Genomic DNA, 22,855 nt, shown 5'->3' with positions numbered 1-22,855 from the left:
GTCTTGACCAGCGCGGGGCTCCTATTAACCCTTTACATACTTAACATTAGCAAGTGGTGAGATGACTGATGATCACCTCACCACTTGCTAATGGCTGCTGCTGCCCAGTATTCCCCCTGCCTACCTACCTACCTAACTTTCTCTGCACATCCCCTATTTTATGCTAAAGTGGGGGGGAACCTTTTCTGGTGTGAGCCTGATAAGTGTGATTGTGACCAGTTCCATCAGTTGGCACACGTGCAGCGGTATGAGGGAGCACTCTGCCATTTGTACAGCCTACGATGCGGAGATGCCACCACGCTGGGGAGGCTCAGGTGTGGCTGGCAGTGAAGGTGTTAAGGCTGCTGGTCGTTAAAGTAACGTTAGGCTGATATAAGGGGCAGCCGCGCAGCCCACCTGCTCCTTGCAGGACTCTGATCATGCACCCTCCCTATCCGCCCTTCCCAAACTATGGGCCCACTTACCGGCTACAGCCCCCCTACTACAAACCCAAGGGGCCCTACTGGAAGCCTCCCTACAAGGGGGCCCATGAAGTCTGCCCTTCTCTTTAACTGCCTAAATAACTACCGGATATGGGCTCAGCTGTAGGCCTTGCTCAGCCAGCTGGGGCTGAGCCGCTCTTACACCAAAGTAGTAGGGGTTCAGGTGAACCCCAGAGTGGACGCGTCTGTTCAGTGTTCACTGGGGCCCCGTACGCTGAAGAGCCGCAAGGGATGGGCCCTACTGTGCCATGCCACACCTGGGCAGCATGCCGGACTGCGTAACGTCACCCCAGTCCGCTTTCCCCGCACTGTAGCCAGACAAGTCTTTTATTTTTTATTATAATTATATGTATTTTACATTTGGCGACTAAAAAATTCATTTGGCTCCTAAATTTTTCAGATTAGGAGCCAATGGCTCCTTGAGATTTTTTTTTGTCTGGAGCCCTGTTATATTATATATATATATATATCGCTGTATGGTATATTTAGTTTACAACATATGTTAATCAATAATTCATATAATGTGTTATCTATGTGTAACAATGTATCGATTTTTATATATATGTTATACCATGTATTTACCACTTAGAAGGTATTGTAGAAGGTACAGAAACAAGTAAGTTTATGTTAATTGGATTTCAAAACAATAGTTATTTATGGATGTAGATAAGTGAAATGTACAAGTTCCCATGCGAAGCATCAAAGCCGCTATATAAAATTTTCATCAAGTCAACCTATATTTCAAAAAGATAGGAGAAGACAGTCAACTCCAACAAGTCCAGGATATAGGTAATTAAAAGTGTCAGGAAAAGACCTTCCTCAATGATTTATATAAAAAGGTCAACGAGGTCATGTGAACGTATTATTAGATATTTAATTTTAATGCTTAAAAGTTGTGATGTTCATCTACAGTACCGCAGTGCCATCTGGAGGCAGATGGACAATATTATATTATTTCATTATTTGTTCTATACCATATTAGGAGTTAATATGACATCATGGTGTTATTAGCATGCGAATACACCCACCTTACCTGATTGGGAATCCTTAACCACCTCCCGACCGCCTAACGCACGGATGCGTCCTGGAGGCGGTCGATTCATTCCTCCTGGAGGCATCCGTGCGTCATCTCGCGAGATTTCCTGTGAACGCGCGCACACAGGCGCGCGCGTTCATAGGATTGGAAGGTAAGCGAGTGGATCTCCAGCCTGCCAGCAGCGATCGTTCGCTGGCAGACTGGAGATGCGATTTTTTTTAACCCCTAACAGGTATATTAGACGCTGTTTTGATAACAGCGTCTAATATACCTGCTACCTGGTCCTCTGGTGATCCCTTTTGCTTGGATCGACCACCATTACACTACACCCCCCCCCCCCCCCCCCGTCACTTATTAACCCCTGATCACCCCATATAGACTCCCTGATCACCCCCCTGTCATTGATCACCCCCTTGTAAGGCTCCATTCAGACGTCCGTATGATTTTTACGGATCCACTGATACATGGATCGGATCCGCAAAACACATACGGACGTCTAAATGGAGCCTTACAGGGGGGTGATCACCCCATATAGACTCCCTGATCACCCCTCTGTCATTGATCACCCCCCTGTAAGGCTCCATTCAAACGTCCGTATGTTTTTTACGGATCCACGGATACATGGATCGGGTCCGCAAAACACATACGGACATCTGAATGGAGCCTTATAGGGGGGTGATCAATGACAGGGGGGTGATCACCCCATATAGACTCCCCTGTCATTGATCACCCCCCTGTAAGGCTCCATTCAGACATTTATTTGGCCCAAGTTAGCAGAAATTTTTTTTTTTTCTTACAAAGTCTCATATTCCACTAACTTGTGTCAAAAAATTAAATCTCACATGAACTCACCATACCCCTCACGGAATCCAAATGCGTAAAAATTTTTAGACATTTATATTCCAGACTTCTTCTCACGCTTTAGGGCCCCTAAAATGCCAGGGCAGTATAAATACCCCACATGTGACCCCATTTCGGAAAGAAGACACCCCAAGGTATTCCGTGAGGGGCATATTGAGTCCATGAAAGATTGAAATTTTTGTCCCAAGTTAGCGGAAAGGGAGACTTTGTGAGAAAAAACAAAAAAAATAAAAATTTCCGCTAACTTGTGCCAAAAAAAAAAAAAAAAATTCTATGAATTCGCCATGCCCCTCATTAAATACCTTGGGGTGTCTTCTTTCCAAAATGGGGTCACATGTGGGGTATTTATACTGCCCTGGCATTTTAGGGGCCCTAAAGCGTGAGAAGAAATCAGGGATCCAAATGTCTAAAAATGCCCTCATAAAAGGAATGTGGGCCCCTTTGCGCATCTAGGCTGCAAAAAAGTGTCACACATCTGGTATCGCCGTACTCAGGAGAAGTTGGGCAATGTGTTTTGAGGTGTCATTTTACATATAACCATGCTGGGTGAGATAAATATCTTGGTCAAATGCCAACTTTGTATAAAAAAATGGGAAAAGTTGTCTTTTGCCGAGATATTTCTCTCACCCAGCATGAGTATATGTAAAAAGACACCCCAAAACACATTGCCCAACTTCTCCTGAGTACGGCAATACCACATGTGTGACACTTTTTTGCAGCCTAGGTGGGCAAAGGGGCCCACATTCCAAAGAGCACCTTTAGGATTTCACAGGTCATTTTTTACACATTTTTATTTCAAACTACTTACCACACATTAGGGCCCCTAGAATGCCAGGGCAGTATAACTACCCCACAAGTGACCCCATTTTGGAAAGAAGACACCCCAAGGTATTCCGTGAGGGGCATGGCGAGTTCCTCGAATTTTTTATTTTTTGTCACAAGTTAGTGGAAAATGATGATTTTTTTTTCTTACAAAGTCTCATATTCCACTAACTTGTGACAAAAAATAAAAACTTCCATGAACTCACTATGCCCATCACGAAATACCTTGGGGTGTCTTCTTTCCAAAATGGGGTCAATTGTGGGGTAGTTATACTGCCCTGGCATTTTAGGGGCCCGAATGCGTGAGAAGTGGTTTGAAATCAAAATCTGTAAAAAATGGCCGGTGAAATCCAAAAGTTGCTCTTTGGAATGTGGGCCCCTTTGCCCACCTAGGCTGCATAAAAGTGTCACACATGTGGTATCTCCGTACTCAGGAGAAGGTGGGGAATGTGTTTTGGGGTGTCTTTTTACATATACCCATGCTGGGTGAGAGAAATATCTTGGCAAAAGACAACTTTTCCCATTGTTTTATACAAAGTTGGCATTTGACCGAGATATTTATCTCACCCAGCATGGGTATATGTAAAATGACACCCCAAAACACATTGCCCAACTTCTCCTGAGTACGGCAATACCACATGTGTGACACTTTTTTGCAGCCTAGGTGGGCAAAGGGGCTCACATTCCAAAGAGCACCTTTCGGATTTCACCGGCCATATTTTACAGATTTTGATTTCAAACTACTTCGCACACATTTGGGCCCCTAAAATGCCAGGGCAGTATAACTACCCCACAAGTGACCCCATTTTGGAAAGAAGACACCCCAAGGTATTTCGTGATGGGCATAGTGAGTTCATGGAAGTTTTTATTTTTTGTCACAAGTTAGTGGAATATGAGACTTTGTAAGAAAAAAAAAAAAAAAAAAAAATCATAATTTTCCGCTAACTTGTGACAAAAAATAAAAACTTCTATGAACTCACTATGCCCATCAGCGAATACCTTAGGGTGTCTACTTTCCGAAATGGGGTCATTTGTGGGGTGTTTGTACTGTCTGGCTATTGTAGAACCTCAGGAAACATGACAGGTGCTCAGAAAGTCAGAGCTGCTTCAAAAAGAGGAAATTCACATTTTTGTACCATAGTTTGTAAACGCTATAACTTTTACCCAAACCATTTTTTTTTTACCCAAACATTTTTTTTTTATCAAAGACATGTAGAACAATAAATTTAGAGTAAAAATTATATATGGAGGTCGGTTTTTTTGCTAAATTTTACAACTGAAAGTGAAAAATGTCATTTTTTTGCAAAAAAATCGTTAAATTTCGATTAATAAAAAAAAAAAGTAAAAATGGCAGCAGCAATGAAATACCACCAAATGAAAGCTCTATTAGTGAGAAGAAAAGGAGGTAAAATTAATTTGGGTGGTAAGATGCATGACCGAGCAATAAATGGTGAAAGTAGTGTAGTGCAGAAGTGTAAAAAGTGGCCTGGTCATTAAGGGCGTTTAAAGGGCTTCTGTCACCCCACTAAAGTGATTTTTTTTTTTGGGGCTAGTTAAATTAGTTATATAGCGATATATGAAAATATAATTGTGTTACTTACATTGATCCAGCAGTTTATTCAAAAAACGAAGTTTTATCATATGCAAATTCGGTCTCTACAAGCAAGTAGGGCGTCTACTTGCTGGTAGCTGCTGCAGAAAACCGCCCCCTCCTCTTGTTGATTGACAGGGCCAGCCGGGATCTCCTCCTCCGGCCAGCCCTGTCGGCATTTCAAAAATCGCGCGCCTGTGTTGATTCGGCGCAGGCGCTCTGAGATGAGGAGGCTCGTCTCCTCAGAACTCCCTCAGTGCGCCTGCGCCGATGACGTCTTCTATTTCGGTGATGTCATCGGCGCAGGCGCACTGAGGGAGTTCTGAGGAGGCGAGCCTCCTCATCTCAGAGCGCCTGCGCCGAATCAACACAGGCGCACGATTTTTGATTATGCCGACAGGGCTGGCCGGAGGAGGAGATCCCGGCTGGCCCTGTCAATCAACAAGAGGAGGGGGCGGTTTTCTGCAGCAGCTACCAGCAAGTAGCCGCCCTACTTGCTGGTAGAGACCGAATTTGCATATGATAAAACTTTGTTTTTTGAATAAACTGCTGCATCAATGTAAGTAACACAATTATATTTTCATATATCGCTATATAACTAATTTAACTAGCCCCAAAAAAAAAAATCACTTTAGTGGGGTGACAGAAGCCCTTTAAGCTAGGGGAGCTCAGGTGGTTAATTTAAAGGGGATGATTCTTCGATAAGGGGGGGAATAATTACTCGTGTACGGAGAAAGAGGAGGGAGAAAAAGAGAGAAGTTGAGCTCTCTAGAGGGGTCTATCAAGATGAAAGCCATAATGAGATGCGCTATGATGGACCACCCAGCTTTCCTAGGAGCAAAAGTGAGATTCCTACTAGGACTTGGTAAGAGACACAGAAAATGATATTTCATTTTATTAAGACTAATTTGATAGTGTGGGTGAAATTCTTAATTGAATTATTACCCCCCGACAACATGGCACGTTTTCTTGAGTAGCAAAAGTATGGAGCATGCTGTAAATGCGGAAGAATGATATCCTTTTACTTGACAAAGCAGATAGCACAGCTCAGGTGACAAAATGGAGGCGACAGGTTCCCGTTAATGCTCTTAGCTACGCAAAAATTTACTTTCCATTCCTTTTAGGCTTGGTCTTAGCCTGAATGTTTATTATATGTCGTATATCCACACAGATAAAACTTCCTTCCCGGAAACTGATCTATGAAATTACTAACATTTGGCAGCAGGGGTTACAACAATTTGTTTTTGGAAATTAAACAATGAAATAATATCACCGATCAGAATGTGTCTTCTGTGCCAAGGAGGTTTGTTTTCAGTAGGAAGCATGCAATCTATTATGTGGTTGATCGACGATCTTAAAAGGGACCTGCACTGATCCTCAGAATGACTGAACCACAGCACGAGTTAAGAGATGGAGCGACTTCTCAGGGACCCTCTTCTGACCCTGCAAACACTGCTTCCCTAAAATGCAGACAAATAGCAAAAGGACCCTTGTTCCTTTGTTCTCAGACCCTCATGAATCATAATGTGTTACATATCATAGCAATAAGCCATAAGATTACAACATGGGGAATACCCCTGTATAGATATTTTTCATTCAAGATTTACCCCTTAGCTACCAAAACAAGAGAACCATGCTTGGAACCCTAACATCGTGCACTAGTCTCTGAAATACAAGATTTGAAGTGAGAAAACTTTGATTTTAATCTACAAGGTGCTTATTTGTGGAGCCAGGGTTTCCAGATATTGTTGGCTTGAGTTCCCTCATTGTATCACAAACTATTTTATTTCTTAGGGACTGGACAGCAGCCACCAGGGGTCGGAGGGCAGCCCATGGGCGACCAAGGGATCGGCAGCAGCCACCAGGGGTCGGACGGCAGCCCACGGGCGACCAGGGGATGGAGAGCAGCCACCAGGGGTCGGACGGCAGCCCACGGGCGACCAGGGGATGGAGAGCAGCCACCAGGGGTCGGACGGCAGCCCACGGGCGACCAGGGGATGGAGAGCAGCCACCAGGGGTCAGACAGCAGCCCACAGGCGACCAGGGGATGGACAGCAGCCACCATGGGTTGGACGTCAGCCCACAGGCGACCAGGGGACGGGCAGCAGCCACCAGGGGTTGGACGGCAGCCCACGGGCGACCAGGGGATGGACAGCAGCCACCATGGGTTGGACGTCAGCCCACAGGCGACCAGGGGACGGGCAGCAGCCACCAGGGGTCGGACGGCAGCCCACAGGCGACCAGGGGATGGACAGCAGCCACCATGGGTTGGACGTCAGCCCACAGGCGACCAGGGGACGGGCAGCAGCCACCAGGGGTCAGACAGCAGCCCACAGGCGACCAGGGGATGGACAGCAGCCACCATGGGTTGGACGTCAGCCCACAGGCGACCAGGGGACGGGCAGCAGCCACCAGGGGTTGGACGGCAGCCCACGGGCGACCAGCAGCCACCAGGGGATGGATGGTATCCTACAGGGGATGGACAGCAGCCCACTGACCAACCAAAAGCAAGACCCCAGTTCACAAGAGATGAAACATTTATACCAATAAATATATGCAGTAAAAAAATAAAAAAATTTCAAGCTAGCCACTAAATTTTTCCCCCCACATACCTGAATTCCTTGGTGCTTCCAGGTCCTGGAGATGCAGACAGACTGCGTGATTTTGCCCTTCCTCGAATGGGTTTCCCACGATTGATATCCTCCTCGAAGTCACAGGCTTGAAAAAAAAGTGCTTCTTCTGCGTTCACACTCTTGTCTTTGTCGCACGCCGTGTTCTGAGATCGCTCCATGGTGCAGTTGGGAATGAGTCACTCACAAAGAATGAGAATACCTATAAGAGGAAGAAATATTTCAGGATATAGATATATATATATATATATATATATATCTCAGAGACATAAAATCACTAGACACATCCCCACCTAGCTGACAGCGAGACTCACCGAGGAGGGAAGAGAGAACCCGAAAGACTACCTGCCTGAGCTGACAGCCTATGAATCCATTCAACATTACACTGAAGGTTGGAGGAAACTCCACCCGGCTTCCTGTCTACCAGCATAGGTTAATACCAGGAACGAGAAAAGTCTGTGGATTACACAAACAGGATAAAGCGTTGCCGAAGGAGGAAGAAAATGCAGGTTGCTACATTGTGGTAAATTATCTTGCAGAAGGTACCTGGATTTACAGAAGCAAACACTGAGTTTACAGACTACCGTATCGGTTCTGCAGTCCTCAAATTACGCATGCGGTCCGTACTTTGCGTACAAGTATAGGATATGTTCTATTGTCTCACGGAACAGACATATCGATGTGGAAAGCACACAGATCATCCGTGTGCATTCCACATCCGTATGTACATCTTGCAAAAAGATTAAAAACAATGGGTCTGCAATTAAAATGCAGACGACTCACGGACCGCATCTGTATTTTGTGGATTAGCGATTTGCGGACCTCAAAATGGATACGGTCATGTGCATGAGGCATTATACTGTGCTTTGTTCTCCCGGCAAACCTGTAAAGACACATGATGGGAATGCGCCCCCAAGTGGACAAGTTAATACTACATGAATGGGACAACTCTGCTACAAAACGGCCTGCATGTGTACCGAGCAATATGAACAATGAAGAGAGAGCGCCGCAAGGGGGCCAAAAACAACCCCCCACCAAACTAACACTAAAGACGAACCCTGAAGAGAGGCCATCAATTGGCTAGCCCTGGAAAACACTTTTAAAGAGAACCTCTCCTAAAATGTCTGTTTTAGTATTTATTGGCATCCCCCATGCAAAAACAATTCTGGAGAGTTTATTCTTTTGACTGTTGTACCGTTTCTTTATTATTCCTGCAAGAAGTTATAGATGAGTTACCAGCAGTTCCAGATGGGTGTCACCAGTTAGGGGTTTGTCCCTGCATAGTCTGACACTATCCAATCAGTGCTGCCAATGTCACACCCACCTGGACCTTCATTGCGCATGCTACCAATTAAAGGGATTATCCAAGACCTAAAACCTGGTTTCGCTTGCCTCAGTGTAGTCCCCTGTACAACTTTCTAATTCAATTGCCTTTAACAATCTGTAGCGTTCGCCCGCTCTGATGTGCTGTCACATGACATCTGCCGCCTTCACTTGAAAATAGTCGCTCAATTTAGTCGTCGGGTCCCATAATCCCCAGCGCTGATGTCGATGGAACGTCACCAGCGCTCCTCCACGTCAACCACCCCAGTTCGTGCCTACATCTGATAAATCTCGTCATACTCTCCTCCCCTGTTCCACAATAGTGGGATTTTTGTAATATGGCCGTACATTGTAGAATAGGAGGGGATTTATGGATGGGATTGATCAGATGCAGGCAGCGGATTGGTGCCTTAGTAGAACAACTGATGAGCACGGTTCTCTCATGCGTTTCAAGCCAAACACGTCAACGGGGAGCGTCAGGGAACAGTAGGCTGAAACTGGGGTGGTTGGCGGGGAGGAGCCGCGTGGAGGGCGTTGTAGCAGCGCTGATGACGTTCCATCGACATCAGCACTGGAGATTATGGGACCCGACGACTAACTGGAGTGGATGTTTTCAAGTGACGCCAGCAAACATGTCATCTGACCACGCATCAGAGCGGGCGAACGCTGCAGATTTTGAAAGGCAAGTGAATTACAAATTTGTACTGGGGAGTATGCAGAGGCAAACTAAACCTGGTGTTAGGTCTTGGATAACCCCTTTAATGATTACTTCTAGCAGAAATAATAAAGGAATGGCACAGAATAAGTTATAAGAGAAGAATAGATGCTCCAGAAGTTATTACATGGGGAATGCAAGTAGTGACTAAATCAGAGGTGTCGGGTAGCCACTTGAGTCATACAATGAGATGTGACATTGCACGTCTCCTGGCAGCAAAAAGTCACACACTAGATCAGGGATCAGCAACCCTCGGCACTCCAGGTGCTGTGAAACTACATCTCCCAGCATGCAAACATGCTCAGCTGTTCTTCTATCTCCCATAGAAGAGAATGGAACACTCTGGGAGTTGTAGTTTCAGAACACCTGGAGTGCCGGAGGTTGCTGATCCCTGCACTAGATGGTTGGCCAGTCCAACCAAAACTGGTGGGTTTGGCCAACATACATCTAAGGTGTATGGCAGTATGGGCAGCACGGTGGCTCGGTGGTTCGCACTGGTGCCTTGCAGCAATGGGGTCCTAGGTTGGAATCTGACCAAGGACAACATCTGCATGGAGTGTGTAGGTTCTCCCCGTGTTTGCATGTATTTCCTCGGGGTTCTCTGGTTTTCTCCCACACTCCAAAGACATACTGATAGAGACGTTAGATTGTGAGTCCCATTGGGGACAGTGTGACAATAATGTCCGTAATTGAAACTTGTGTGACGGTTCTGACAGTTTCCATTAGCGTCAAACACCTAGATGTCTCCAGTCAAATCACAGAGGTTCTAACGGCTCGTGCACACGACCGTATGTATTTTGCAGTCAGCAAAACAAAAACATCCGTGTGACGTCCTTTTTTTTAATGTGGATGCCTTGTAACAATGCCTGTCCTCGTCTGCAAAGTGAATAAGAACAGGACATGTTCTATTATTTTGTGGAACGGACATGCGGACACAGAATGCTCACAGAGTCATTTCCATATATTTTTTCAAGCCCCATTGAAGTGAATGGTTTCCCATACGGACCTGTCAAAAACTGAACGGAAAAAATATATATGTTCGTGTGCATAAACCCCAACTTGAATTGTCATATTTAGTAACCGGTTGCCTAGTCCCAGAGTCTTTAGTTTCTCTCTTTTTACAGTCTCTTCCCGTATGTGAGGTGTGCGATGCGGACAACTGAATATCCAAAGCAGTGCACTTCATTAAACCCAACCCATCTAAAAACTGGATCTAAAAAAAGGCATTAACAGGGGTTAAATAATACAAAGTAACTTCATCAATTGTGTAGCTGACCAGTAATAAAATGACCAATGAGGGTAATAATATGTAGGTGTTAGGGTACTTTTACACTAGCGGCAGGCTGTTCCGCCAGGTGAACAGCCTGTCTGATTCGTCCTGCCGCTCCATCCCCATTGACTATAAGGGGGGCGGGGGCGGAGTTCCGGCGGCAGCGCACGGCTAGAGGCTAGGTTGCCTCTCGCTGTGCGCTGCCGCTGGAGCTCCGCCCCATTATAGTCAATGGGGACGGAGAGGCAGTCCGGGGGCACACGTGAACTAGCGGCAGGACGGATCTGACAGGCTGTTCACCCGTCGGAACAGCCTGCCGGACTCACCTGCCACTAGTGTGAAACTAGCCTTAGAGGTCAGTCAGAGGAGAGTACAGCATCTCTCTTTGGAGGACAGACTCCTCTATTCAGTAAATGGATGGCACTTGTTTTGGGGGTATTATCTCGTCTTGGGGAGAGAGTGCCTTAATCAGCGTGAGGAGACTTCTAGGCCATACATGCTCCTCCGGAATTCGGGGAAAAAAAAAAAAAAAGAGATGCAAATGAGCTCCTAACAAGCTCTGCCTCTATGCACACTTGCGTAATGCTCCATTTGCCCTGTGGTGGCACTGCAGGAAAATGACACACTTGCTGGTGGCACAATTTACGGCTGATCGCTGGTGGTCCAAACACAAGGATGACCTGTGATCTGCTTATTGACGAGGAACCCTTCTAACAAAAAAAAGGGACTGCCCAAAGTCTTCAACCCCTTTAAGTAAGATGTGACATCAGATGCAAACACTGAAGTCCCCTGGTACAGAGGGCAGTCAGGCTGGGGTTCGAATTACTGTAGGACAACAGGCTGCATTTTGTTTTACAGAAACATCCAAATGTGCTGGAAAGCAAAAGAGCCAAGACCAGCAAAATGTATGCACATTCCTCAGTACATCCATGTTCACGCTGTTCCACAATGAAAGGAATTATTATTTTATGGCCAGTATTACAATAAGCCATTTGTTATCCAAGAAATTACTCGACGAATTCCCCCCCCCCCCCCCTCCCACCCCTCAAGATGACCAACTCCCGCTAGCTTTCTAGATCTAGGACTGCACAGTCCAAGCTGATGGTTAGGGCACTAGCAGTAGACCCTGCTGAAGGTTTAGTACAGATAGGTGTAATAAGGTTGCATTTTAGGGACAAAATGTGGCTATAAAGTCCTGACCTCATAGGGTTCAATTTAGATCACCATATAATTGGGTAGTTCAACAAGTTCATATCCTTAGAACGTCTCACGGTTTGGGGTAATGTGGGCCCAAAAAGGAGTCTCCGTGTGAAATTGGCCTACAGTGAAGGAATTGAATAATAAGTCTCCACATTGATTGAAGCTTTAAGGGTATTTGTCATGAGACAGATAACCTTCAAACGATCAATGCCGTTTCACCCAAAATTTGCATAAATCAATAGTCATGGGGAATATAAGAAAATCTGCAATATATCTTATTACTAAAAAAAATGCCTTACTCTCCAGTTCAGCTCTTTTAACCCCCCCCCCCCCTTTCTTTCCTAAAACGAACACTCTCTCTGAAATCTGGGATAAAACGGTCTTCAGAGTTCTGCGGCCCTGCAAAAAAATAAACTAACATGTCCTATTCTTGTCTGCAGCCACGGACAAGAAAAGGCATTTCTATTATAGTGTCGGCCATGTGCGGACGGCAAAACGTGGAACGCACATGGCCGATGTCTGTCTTTTGCGGACCGCAAAACAGTTGCGGACGTGTGAATGGATCCGTAAAGGGGTTGTCTCACTTCAGCAAATAGCATTTATCATGTAGAGAAAGTTAATACAAGGCACTTACTAATGGATTGTCCAAATTGCTTCCTTTGCTGGCTGGATTCATTTTTCCATCACATTATACACTGCTTGTTTCCATGGTTACGACCACCCTGTAATCCAGCAGCGGGGGCCCTTCTTTGTCACTATAAGAAAAAGCACCAGCCTATGTGCGCCCACACGATCTTGGCCACCAGAGAGGTGGGCGCTTTTTCCTATAGTGTGCAAGCACGGCCGCCACTGCTGTATTACAGGGTGGTCTGTAACCATGGAAACGAGCAGTGTATAATGTGATGGAAAAATGAATCAAGCCAGCAAAGGAAGCAATATGGACAATCACAGTACATTAGTAAGTGCCTTGTATTAACTTTCTCTACATAATAAATGCCACTTGCCGAAGTGACACAACCCCTTTAATGGAGCATTAATTCACCCAACCTGTACCATGAATGCCTCCCATTCAGGGGCTGGTCACGATGCACCTACTTATCTACAACTACATGCTGTTCTAGGCTTGGCGGGCTCACCCCGCAATGTCTGAACACACCCTAAAGGACCTGCAGGTGTAGAACACTGCTTAAATGCCAATAATCACACAGCGTGATAACCATGTAGATCAAAAGGAAAAACAGCCTGGGTGAAAGGGAGATGCCATGCATCACGGCACAAAGGCTCGGCTACATTTCTAGGATTTCCTCACTTTTTATACAAAGAAGAAATTACAGCCACTTCTGCTAAATCGTCTTACAAAACCTTCATACACAATCCCTGCAGCCCCCACTTCCACAATACTTGGTACTTTTCACACCAAATGATAGGAAGTGTAGCAACATCTCGTCTGTAAAAGATACACAAAACTGGTGGTTTGCGACCTGTACACACAAAGGACCATTAGAGAAAGGGAACTGCGTATTCACATAATAAAAGGCCTGAAATATTACCACTTTTATATAAAAGGGGTTTTCAGGCTCTAGAAAAAGTACCCCAAAGGTTAGGGCACCTGTCACGTTGCGGATTATGCATGGTTTTTCCACGCAGATTTTCATGCAGCGTAGCAAAGCAAACGAGATCCGACAAATCTCACCCACACTTTGCCTTTTTTTTTCTGTGCAGAAATGTACCTGCTGTGAGGATTTTGGAATCCGCAGAATGTCATTTGTTTGTGTGCACATTTCACCCTTTGCAAAGCAAGGCGGAGATCTATGGAAAACCCAAGACAAAAAAAAAAAACACTCGTGCGGATTATGGAGCAGAAATGTTGCGAAAATCCACAGAAATCCACATGAAAGGACCTGCGAATCTTCCGTTTGTCAACCCGCACCTGGACAAGTTCAGACGCTGCAGATTTGCACCGCATTTCCATAGCAAATTCCAGTACAATACGCACAGGGGGTTAATAATCAAGGGGCTCGCGACTATTTTAGATATAAAAAATAGTTACCTTTTTCACCGGCCGCGTGACAATATTAAGTAGCGCGACCGGTGTTGAATTTTTTCGACAGTTGGGCAGGATCGGGGGAAAGGTCAGGGGCGGGCAAATTTACTAACGTGTACATGTTGGCTAAGAACTACGCCTACCGGGGGCACGGCTACCGGAGGATTAGCCAAATTTATGACGAGGCGCATAACTTGTCATAAATTAGGCTAATCCTCTGGAAGCGTAAGGGGAAACAAAGACAGGTGTGAATGTGCCCCACAGACTTCACCCCTTCAACGTATGCAGATTTTGCTGGTGAATAACCTCCGATTAGCATTAAAATATGAAGGGGAAAAAAAAAAATTCTATCTTGTGCGGACTAAGCCAAAAAGTTAATAATTATAGAGAATTTTCTAAGTGAAAAATCTTTGTCCCCGGCCATAGGATAGTTAAATATTTGACTAGATGGTCTGACAATACGTAGAACAGGCGAATAATGAGTTCAAGGGACAGTGCAGCCATGATATCAGACAATACAGCTCTGCGTTGGACTTTGGTCAAGCCATGTCACCGCTACTTGGCTCAAAGCTTTAAGGCTGGGTTCACACGGGCGTTGCGGGTGACATGCGGGAAAATGCGTGATTTTTCCCCGCGAGTATAAATCATGTGATGAGTGCAGTGATGTCATCAAAAGGTCCTTTACCCAGGTCCTGAAAAAAGAAGAGAAGCCGGGTTGCGCGAACAAGTGGATGGGGGGAGTTAAATTTTATTTAATTCTTTTTTAACCCCTCCATCCCTATTGTACTTTGCATTCTGTATTAAGAATGCTATTATTTTCCCTTATAACCATGTAATAAGGGAAAATAATAAAGATCGGGTCTCCATCCCGATCATCTCCTAGCAACCATGCGTGAAAATCGCACCGCATCCGCACTTGCTTGCGGATGCTTGCGATTTTCACGCAGCCCCATTCACTTCTATGGGGCCTGCGTTGTGTGAAAAACGCACAATATAGAGCATCAGATTTTCACACAGCGCACAAGGGAAGCGTGAAAATCACCGCTCATGTGCACAGCCCCATAGAAATGAATGGGTCCGGATTCAGTGCGGGTGCAATGCGTTCACCTCACGCATTGCATCCGCGCGGAAAACTCACCCGTGTGAAAGAGGCCTTAAAGGGGTTGTCCAGGGAAATAAAAAGTTACATGGCTGTTGATGAAAATTGGCAAAACTTCCTAACACACTTTCTAAATTCTAAATACGGTATTCCCTCGATGTTCCGATTCCAGGCTCCATGTCACTTCCGGATCTGTCCCGACAAAGCAGGGAGCCCACATTCCCCTCTCTGTGCCAGTGACTTGTACGAAAGGGGGATGGCCGACTGGCTCATTGCAATGGTTGGTGAAAAGATGGACACAAAAGGCTGGTTTAGCTATTGAAATGAGCCAGTCAGCCAGCCCACCCTTCATACACAGGTAAAGGGGAGAAAGCTCTCTGCTACATCAGAATGAACCCAAACTGGAGTTGTAGGGAACCGCAAGATGGAGTCATGGGCGAGTATGTTAAAGAGTAACTAAACCTTTAACTAAAATTTTAATCAAAATTTGGGCACTTTGTACTTGTTTTAAATTGCTCCTAAACTTGCTGTTTTTGTGAGTATAATAAATCCTTTTTATCCAACATTGCTGTATTTACTTCACCATTGGTTGATATCCTTCCTCCGAGACCCTGAAGAGTGCAAAGGTGGTGACATCCTACCAATTTGAGATCTAACCTGTACAAGCGGCTAAGATCTTGTTCGTTTGTGCGGCTTATTGAACGGCAGCTCCTGGGTGGATGAAAGTGCTGAGCCGGTTTTCTACGCTTATTACCATCTGAGTTTTGTAAGTACAACCTGCGGCCAGGTGATACTCCTTTCTAGAAGTACTACACCATTGTGCGGTTTCTATTTTTCCAGATTTCTACACCGCAGTTATGTTTGATGTATATGGATGAACCCATTTGACCGAAGATCTACATAAGAAAGAAAAAAAAAAAAAAAAATATATATATATATATATATATATATATATATATATATATATATATATATTTTTGGACTTTATTATTATTTTAGTATACTCTCCTGCAGCGCAATCCATTTCTTCTATTTTATTGCGCAGACTTTTTGCTCACTTGTGTCCAGGATTTTGCAGCGCTAGAGAGTCAAATATTTGAACAGAAATTGTACCTTATATTCCTGTAAAATTTTAATAAGATGTCCCTAATAAAAACCTTAAAACTCAGTTCTCCGTACACCGCTGACAGTTCAGCGGTGTACGGAGTACGCACTGTGAAGTTTATGAATGGGGCCCCGGAGGTTCACTAATTCCTGGGGTACTCTGTACCCATGTGCTATGCCAGGTTTAGCTGAGCGGAGCGTGCTCCTGCTTCTGCCTGCTCCAATAAGCTAAGAGCTGACATGCAGTTCTCTTAGCTTCGCTCAGCCAATCTTGGCATAGTACAGGGTACCCATGTCCTATGCCAGGAGTTAGAAAACCTCTGAGGGGCACAGGCAGGAGTAGCAATATGCGCAGGTTAGGGCACCTGTCACGTTGCGCATTAGGCATGGTTTTTCCACGCAGATTTTCATGCAGCGTAGCAAAGCAAACGAGATCTGACAAATCTCACCAATACTTTCTCATTCATAAAATCTACAGTCCATACTCCGATGAGCTGTCAGCGGTGTAGGGAGAACTGAATTTAAAGGGAACCTGTCACCTCCAAAAACCCTCCCAAGCCGCCAGCAGTACCTGCGTGTAGCCAGCAGCGTGTTTCCGACGATAATTTTCTTCCTGAAGGCAGTCGCGGCTAAAGCTCAGAAAACGTTCCTTTATCCCCTGCCGGCGCGCTTCTCTAGTCATGCTTGAAGTCAAGAGGGCAGCGGCCTCCTTGCTTCAAGTTACGGTAACCGGCAGTTTGGATGGCTTTGCCGAACTCTCTGCATAAGCGCTGTCAGTCATAGCGAAGGGGCAGGGAAGGGGGCGCGGTTACCGTGACTTGAAGCAAGGAGGCCGCTGCCCTCTTGACTTCAAGCATGACTAGAGAAGCGCGCCGGCAGGGGATAAAGGAACGTTTTCTGAGCTTTTGCCGCGACTGCCTTCAGGAAGAAAATTATCGTCGGAAACACGCTGCTGGCTACTGTCAGGTACTGCTGGCGGCTTGGGAGGGTTTTTGGAGGTGACAGGTTCCCTTTAAGCAAACAGGGAATTAATTAATAAAGTACAATAGAAAAACTTATCAGGGCATTAGGGACATCTTATTAAAATTTCAATCATAGGTTTAGTTCCTCTTTAAGTACGTTTTATTCAATTTAGGCCTCATGCACACAACTGTTGTGTGTTTTGCAGTCCGCAAAACACAGATGGCATCCGTGTGCGTTCGGCAATTTGCGGAACGGCACGGACAGCTATTGATATAACTGCCTATTCTTGTCCGCAAAACGGACAAGAATAGGACCGGTTATATTTTATTTGCGGACCACAGAACGGAGCAACGGATATGGACAGCACACGGAGTGCTGTCCGCATATTTTGAGGCTCCATTGAAGTGAATGGGTCTGCATCCAAGCCGCAAAAACTGCGGCTCGGATGCGGACCAAAACAACGGTCATGTGCATGAGGCCTTAATTTGGGCTATAACAAAATATTAATATTGTAATACATTAAATTAGTAAGGCTGAAAAATAAGGAAGGACAAAAACCTAAGTTAGAAGCCAATTTTCCCAATCTTAGCAAGAAACAAAAATTCCCTCCCGACTCCACGTTGGGCAATCCTAGCAACTTCCTGGATCACCAAAACCAGAAATCTAGTACCTATAACCTGTAAGGTTACTTTCATGCCATTCATACACCGCTCTACTTCTCACAGCGGGTTTGGTGTGAATACACCTAGGAGGAAATATTCATTTGCATTAGGAAAAAGCAGGGCTGAATCATTTTTGATATTGTAGAAACCAGGAAATAAATTGTCACATAAGTGAAAAAGAAAATCCCAGGTATGAGATGTAATAATACCCCCATGATGACACATACCGTAGCAGGTAAGTTATTATTATTTTTTTCTCTGAACTAATACCGAAGAACTCCACTTTGCGACAACCTTAAACAATACTATAGACGTCCCCAAACGATACTCATACACTGATCAGAAGCTGCTTCTGGCCAAGGGAAATTTGTTTGACACCAATTGTAAAACAAAAACAAAACAAAAAAAAATCACTGAAAATTAAAACCACCTGCCCAATATTGTTTAAACCCCCCTTGTGCCACCACAAAAGCTCTGATTCTTTGGGACATGGACTTTTCAAGACCTCTGAAAGGGTCCTGTGGTATGTGGCACTAAGACGACAGATCCGAGGGGTTTTCCGCAAATTTATTATACTGATGAGCGACCCTCAGGATAGCTTCTTAAACAGCTGAGCGGCGGGGGTCCCAGAGGATAGGTCATCAGTATAAAAATCTTAGAAAACCCTTTGAAGCCCTGTGAAGTAAGGTCTCTGTGGATTAGGCTTGTTTTTCCAGCGCATGCCACAGTCTCTCATCCTCTTGACTTGAGATCTCCTTGAAGGTCATCATGCTCCTCAAGATTTTTGAAGTTTGCCCAGTTTTCCTGCATTCAACACAACTTCGAGATCTGGCCGTTCACTTGCTGCCTCATATATCTCCCCCCTTTGATATATGCCACTATCACAAGATGATCAATGTTAAGGTGGATTTAAACACCCAGATAATCGGGCCACTCTGCTGCTCAGCTACCTGTCTAAAGCCACCTTTACTCACTTCACTACTTATCAATTCCCCTGGCCAAGGTGATATAACAATCACATATCTCACCACTATGAACAATACATCTGGATGACCCAGAGGACCAGAGGTGCAGGACCGAGCGAGAATCTGAGAGGCAAGGATTAGAGTTTGGATTTTGTGGCCCTAGTGAGCCATTTTAACATCTCAAAAAACTCTGTTTGCAGGACGCTTGGTTATTGGGAAACCACAACGGTTTTTTATCACAGTTGCGGTGTTTCTGGTGGGCTTTAGTTCATCTCTAGCAGAGTAGGTCACAAGCTACTTCTTCCTCGTCCAGAGAAATCCATGTGATGGATTTACACAGCGGCTCATTTGACTGCTTCATATTAGAACGGTGACCTGGGGAGTTTCTTTTCTTTAATTTAGGCAAGTGTGTTTTAGGGCCAAACGCTGCAAATAGAGGATTCTGCCCCCTTCTGAAGTTGTAAATAAGGGTTTAGAAAGTTGGGGTTGTAATAGTACAGGACACTTCTAAAAACATTACTGTACTCAATACAACGACATTTGTAGGCACAACTCCCCTCTTAGGCTACTTTCACACTAGCGTTCGGGTGTCCGCTCGTGCGCTCCGTTTGAAGGGGCTCACGAGCGGCCCCGAACGCATCCGTCTGGCCCTAATGCATTCTCAGTGGAGGCGGATCCACTGAGAATGCATCCGCCTGCCAGCGCTCAGCCTCCGCTCCGCTCAGTGAGCGGACACCTGAACGCTGCTTGCAGCGTTCGGGTGTCCGCCTGGCCGTGCGGAGGCGAGCGGATCCGTCCAGACTTATAATGGAAGTCAATGGGGACGGATCCGCTTGAAGATGACACTATATGGCTCAATCTTCAAGCGGATCAGTTCCCCATTGACTTTCAATGTAAAGTCTGGACGGATCCGCTCAGGCTACTTTCAGACTTAGAAAATTTTCTAAGTAATAATGCAGACAGATCCGTTCTGAACGGATGCAAACGTCTGCATTATCGGAGCGGATCCGTCTGATGAAACATCAGACGGATCCGCTCCGAACGCTAGTGTGAAAGTAGCCTAAAAGGGGTTATCCTATGACTGATGAAAAATCATCAGACATCATATAGGACATGACCATCTCTTTCTAACAAAGCCAGAACCAGCCCTGTACCTCACATGGATCCAGAGATCTCCACATTCATTGCTCTAGATCTATTTCAGGCAGGGTGTCCTTTCTCAGAGGGCATGTCCTGTCTGCTATAGTCCTTTCCTTGTAATCGCCACAATGTCTAACATACAATAACAGTTGAAAATTTAAACTGAGCATGTGCGACCACCTCAGTGAGGGGGACAAGAAATAATGAATAGAACAAACAACAGGTGGCACTACACATATACCGTACGTGTTATTGAATAGCTTAGTGGCTATACAAAATTTCTAATTACATGCAATCACAAAACTATTCAGAGCCAGGTGCTGGCTTGAAAAATGTAGAATATTTTTCATGGAGCACCCCTTGAAGGCAGATCTTGGTCGCGAAAAAAAAAAAACTTTCTGTACAGTATTTTGCTTGTTACAGCTGAAGTTTGTGCTTCAGAGCTGCTCTTCTGTAACTGGGAGTGGTTATCTTACTCTGATTTTAAAACCTATGAGGTGCTATCTTAGGCGACTCCGGAACAGAACATCTGGCAGTCCATGTGTATCTGCTGGTTGGCCTAGGCATCGTTTTTCGTATAGAAACAAGCACCTGTCTCCAATTTCCACTGTGGCCTCCAAGTGCAACCACCCTTATGATAGATGTTCTGTCTCCGCCTAAGCTCTCCTCAGTGACTCTCCAGGGATTTTCTTTGCATTTTGTAGGCATAGAAAATGATAAATTAGACGAGAAAGCCTGGCCGCACCACGCCCTCTTTTCCGCCACCTTGGAAAAGTGAAGTCACAGATTCGGCCACAAATCGACCGAATCTGCAACAAAAGTACGCCAAAAAGTGGCATACTTCTCATCACAAATGACCCCTTATGTTTTTATGAATAACGCTGGATCCCCCTCGGTTTGTACAGACATCCGATTGGGTATGAAACCAGAGTGTTTGCAGAATCTTCTTCATATGGCCCACCTTACATAATCTAATGGTAGGATAGCCACAGTTCACACGCTTCTGACAAGGATTATCATGAGGCAACAGCCAATGGTTTACATGGGACAGGTCAATGCCCCACCGAGCTATGAACCCCAGCACTAAAGTTATCTATACATTTACATCTGGTAACCTGGCCTTGACTAGATAACACTCTTGTGGAGTGAGGATATAATTTGTTCTTTACAGAAGAAATTTCTTTTACATTTTTTTTAAATTTGGGTGACAAATGTAAAACCAAACGCCATTTTGACCTAAATGCAGACCCTCTTGGTTTATTAAGAGGTTATTGTGGATATTAAAAAACATGTCACACATGGTTGAGCAGATAGGGCAAGCACAGGGGCCGTTCTCAGCAGCAATTCTCCACTCACGCTAATAAAAGGGCTTCCCAAGCAGGGGACATGCCTTATGAGCAGGGGCGGATTGGCCATAGACCTTACAGGGAAATTTCCTGGTGGGCCGATACCCAGGGGGCTGCCTGAGCCCTCCTCACGGCCAGCAAGTGGAAGTTTTTGGGGAAGTATTTTTTGCTGCTGGCAGTATTTTGTGATGGACTGTGGCGTTTGGCTCTGTTGGGGTGGTATAATGTGCCACAATATGGAATTGCTGGCCCCGACTTCCATCAATTTGGACCGAACTACAAAATGGGACCACTTTTAGTATTTTTTCCAAGGCCACTATAAGTTCCCCGCCAGCCCCTGCTTATGAGATTGATGTGCCCTATTACAGCTTATAGAAAGGGGTTGTCTCTGACAGTTATTATGGAGACAAAAGATGACAACTTCAGCTCAGCTACATCTATATATCAATTTTTATATGGCTAATTGCACAGATCAAACATATAAAGTGATGGTTCACTTTTAGATATCTAATGACACGTCAGAGGATGCCACCGCTGGTGGTCCATTAGCTGGAAACGCCATCTTTGAGCTGGCTAAACACATTAGATGCATATCGTCTGAGTCCACTAGCCATTTAATGAATATGGGGCCATCCTAACTCTCCCCTGAAAGCAAATGTAGAGGGAGCTAAAGATTAGGATGTTGGATTTCAACATGTTCAATCCTTCTGTTCTCAGGGAGATGAAATGCAGCAAGATGTCCGGCAGCGGCTTCCTCCATCTTCCCTAGCTGTCTGCCAGTGTTTGGAGAAATGTGCCCGGAGCCCCTTTATTCCAAGATTTCTCAGCCAATAACCAGAAGATGTGTTTGGGTCCTCCTGGACCTCCTCTCATGATATCTTCTGACAAGTAATAAAAAGTTAAAGGGGTTTCCAGTTTTAGAAAAAAAAGTCAGATGACGTTCTGAGCGCAATTTGCAATCTGTGACCTCCACCCTCAGTTTACATTCCTGTGCAAGACTCAAGGAGTGTCTGTAGCATCAGATCTCTGCCTCTTGTAAGGGATCGCTCCCTCACAGACTTCTCTCAGACAGCGGGGCTCAAAGTCCACAGGGTGCTTTATTTTGTCTCTTCAGCAGTACAGATGATCACCCAAGTTAACGTTACTGGGTGATGTGAGGTTCCAGCACCACAAAACAAACATCTGCCCGTCTAGGCTCTACCTAATATATAGGTCTCCTTAACTCACAGTTCACACATGGGGTGAGATCCGGCTTTACCCAGCCATACGGTCCAGCAGCCTCCTGGCTGTGACCACACCAATATGTTGGGGGGGGGGGGGGGGGAGATATGGTCCAAGAGTCCTCCTGACTGACCATGCAACACCTCTTTCTTCAGGCGTTGCTGGGCTCCCAAAACTCTAGGCTTGTGTCCCCCCCAACCCTCCTGGCTGGGACCACACGGAGCCTCTGCAGGCTTCCTTTTCAATTCCTCTCCCAGACTCATACACAGAGGGTTGTTTTATCCCTCAATGATTGTCACCGACCGCCTCACCTGCGATCAACTCAGGTTAAGGCTACATGCACACGAACGTTGTTTGTTTCCAAGTCCGTTCCGTTTTTTT

General features: G+C 45.3%; 1 protein-coding gene across 6 annotated transcripts in view; it reads right to left on the bottom strand.

Annotated features, from left to right (window-relative positions):
- Nucleotides 1-22,855, bottom strand: part of NADK (NAD kinase) — a 90,771-nt gene that overhangs the window by 51,641 nt on the left and 16,275 nt on the right. For 4 of the 6 annotated variants that reach the window (XM_040427633.1, XM_040427596.1, XM_040427616.1 and 1 more), the window contains exon 2: nt 7,405-7,624. In XM_040427633.1, the coding sequence (XP_040283567.1) occupies nt 7,405-7,583 (179 nt within the window). In that variant the 5' untranslated portion in view covers nt 7,584-7,624. Of the gene's footprint in view, nt 1-7,404; nt 7,625-7,715; nt 7,848-22,855 lie in introns of those variants that run through there. The other 2 variants (XM_040427604.1, XM_040427625.1) reach the window with 2 other exon arrangements.

This window comes from Bufo bufo, chromosome 1 (assembly GCF_905171765.1).
Source record: "Bufo bufo chromosome 1, aBufBuf1.1, whole genome shotgun sequence".
Lineage (NCBI taxonomy): Eukaryota > Metazoa > Chordata > Amphibia > Anura > Bufonidae > Bufo > Bufo bufo.
The sequence above is the reverse complement of the archived record's forward strand: the minus strand, read 5'-3'. Positions and strand labels throughout refer to the sequence as shown.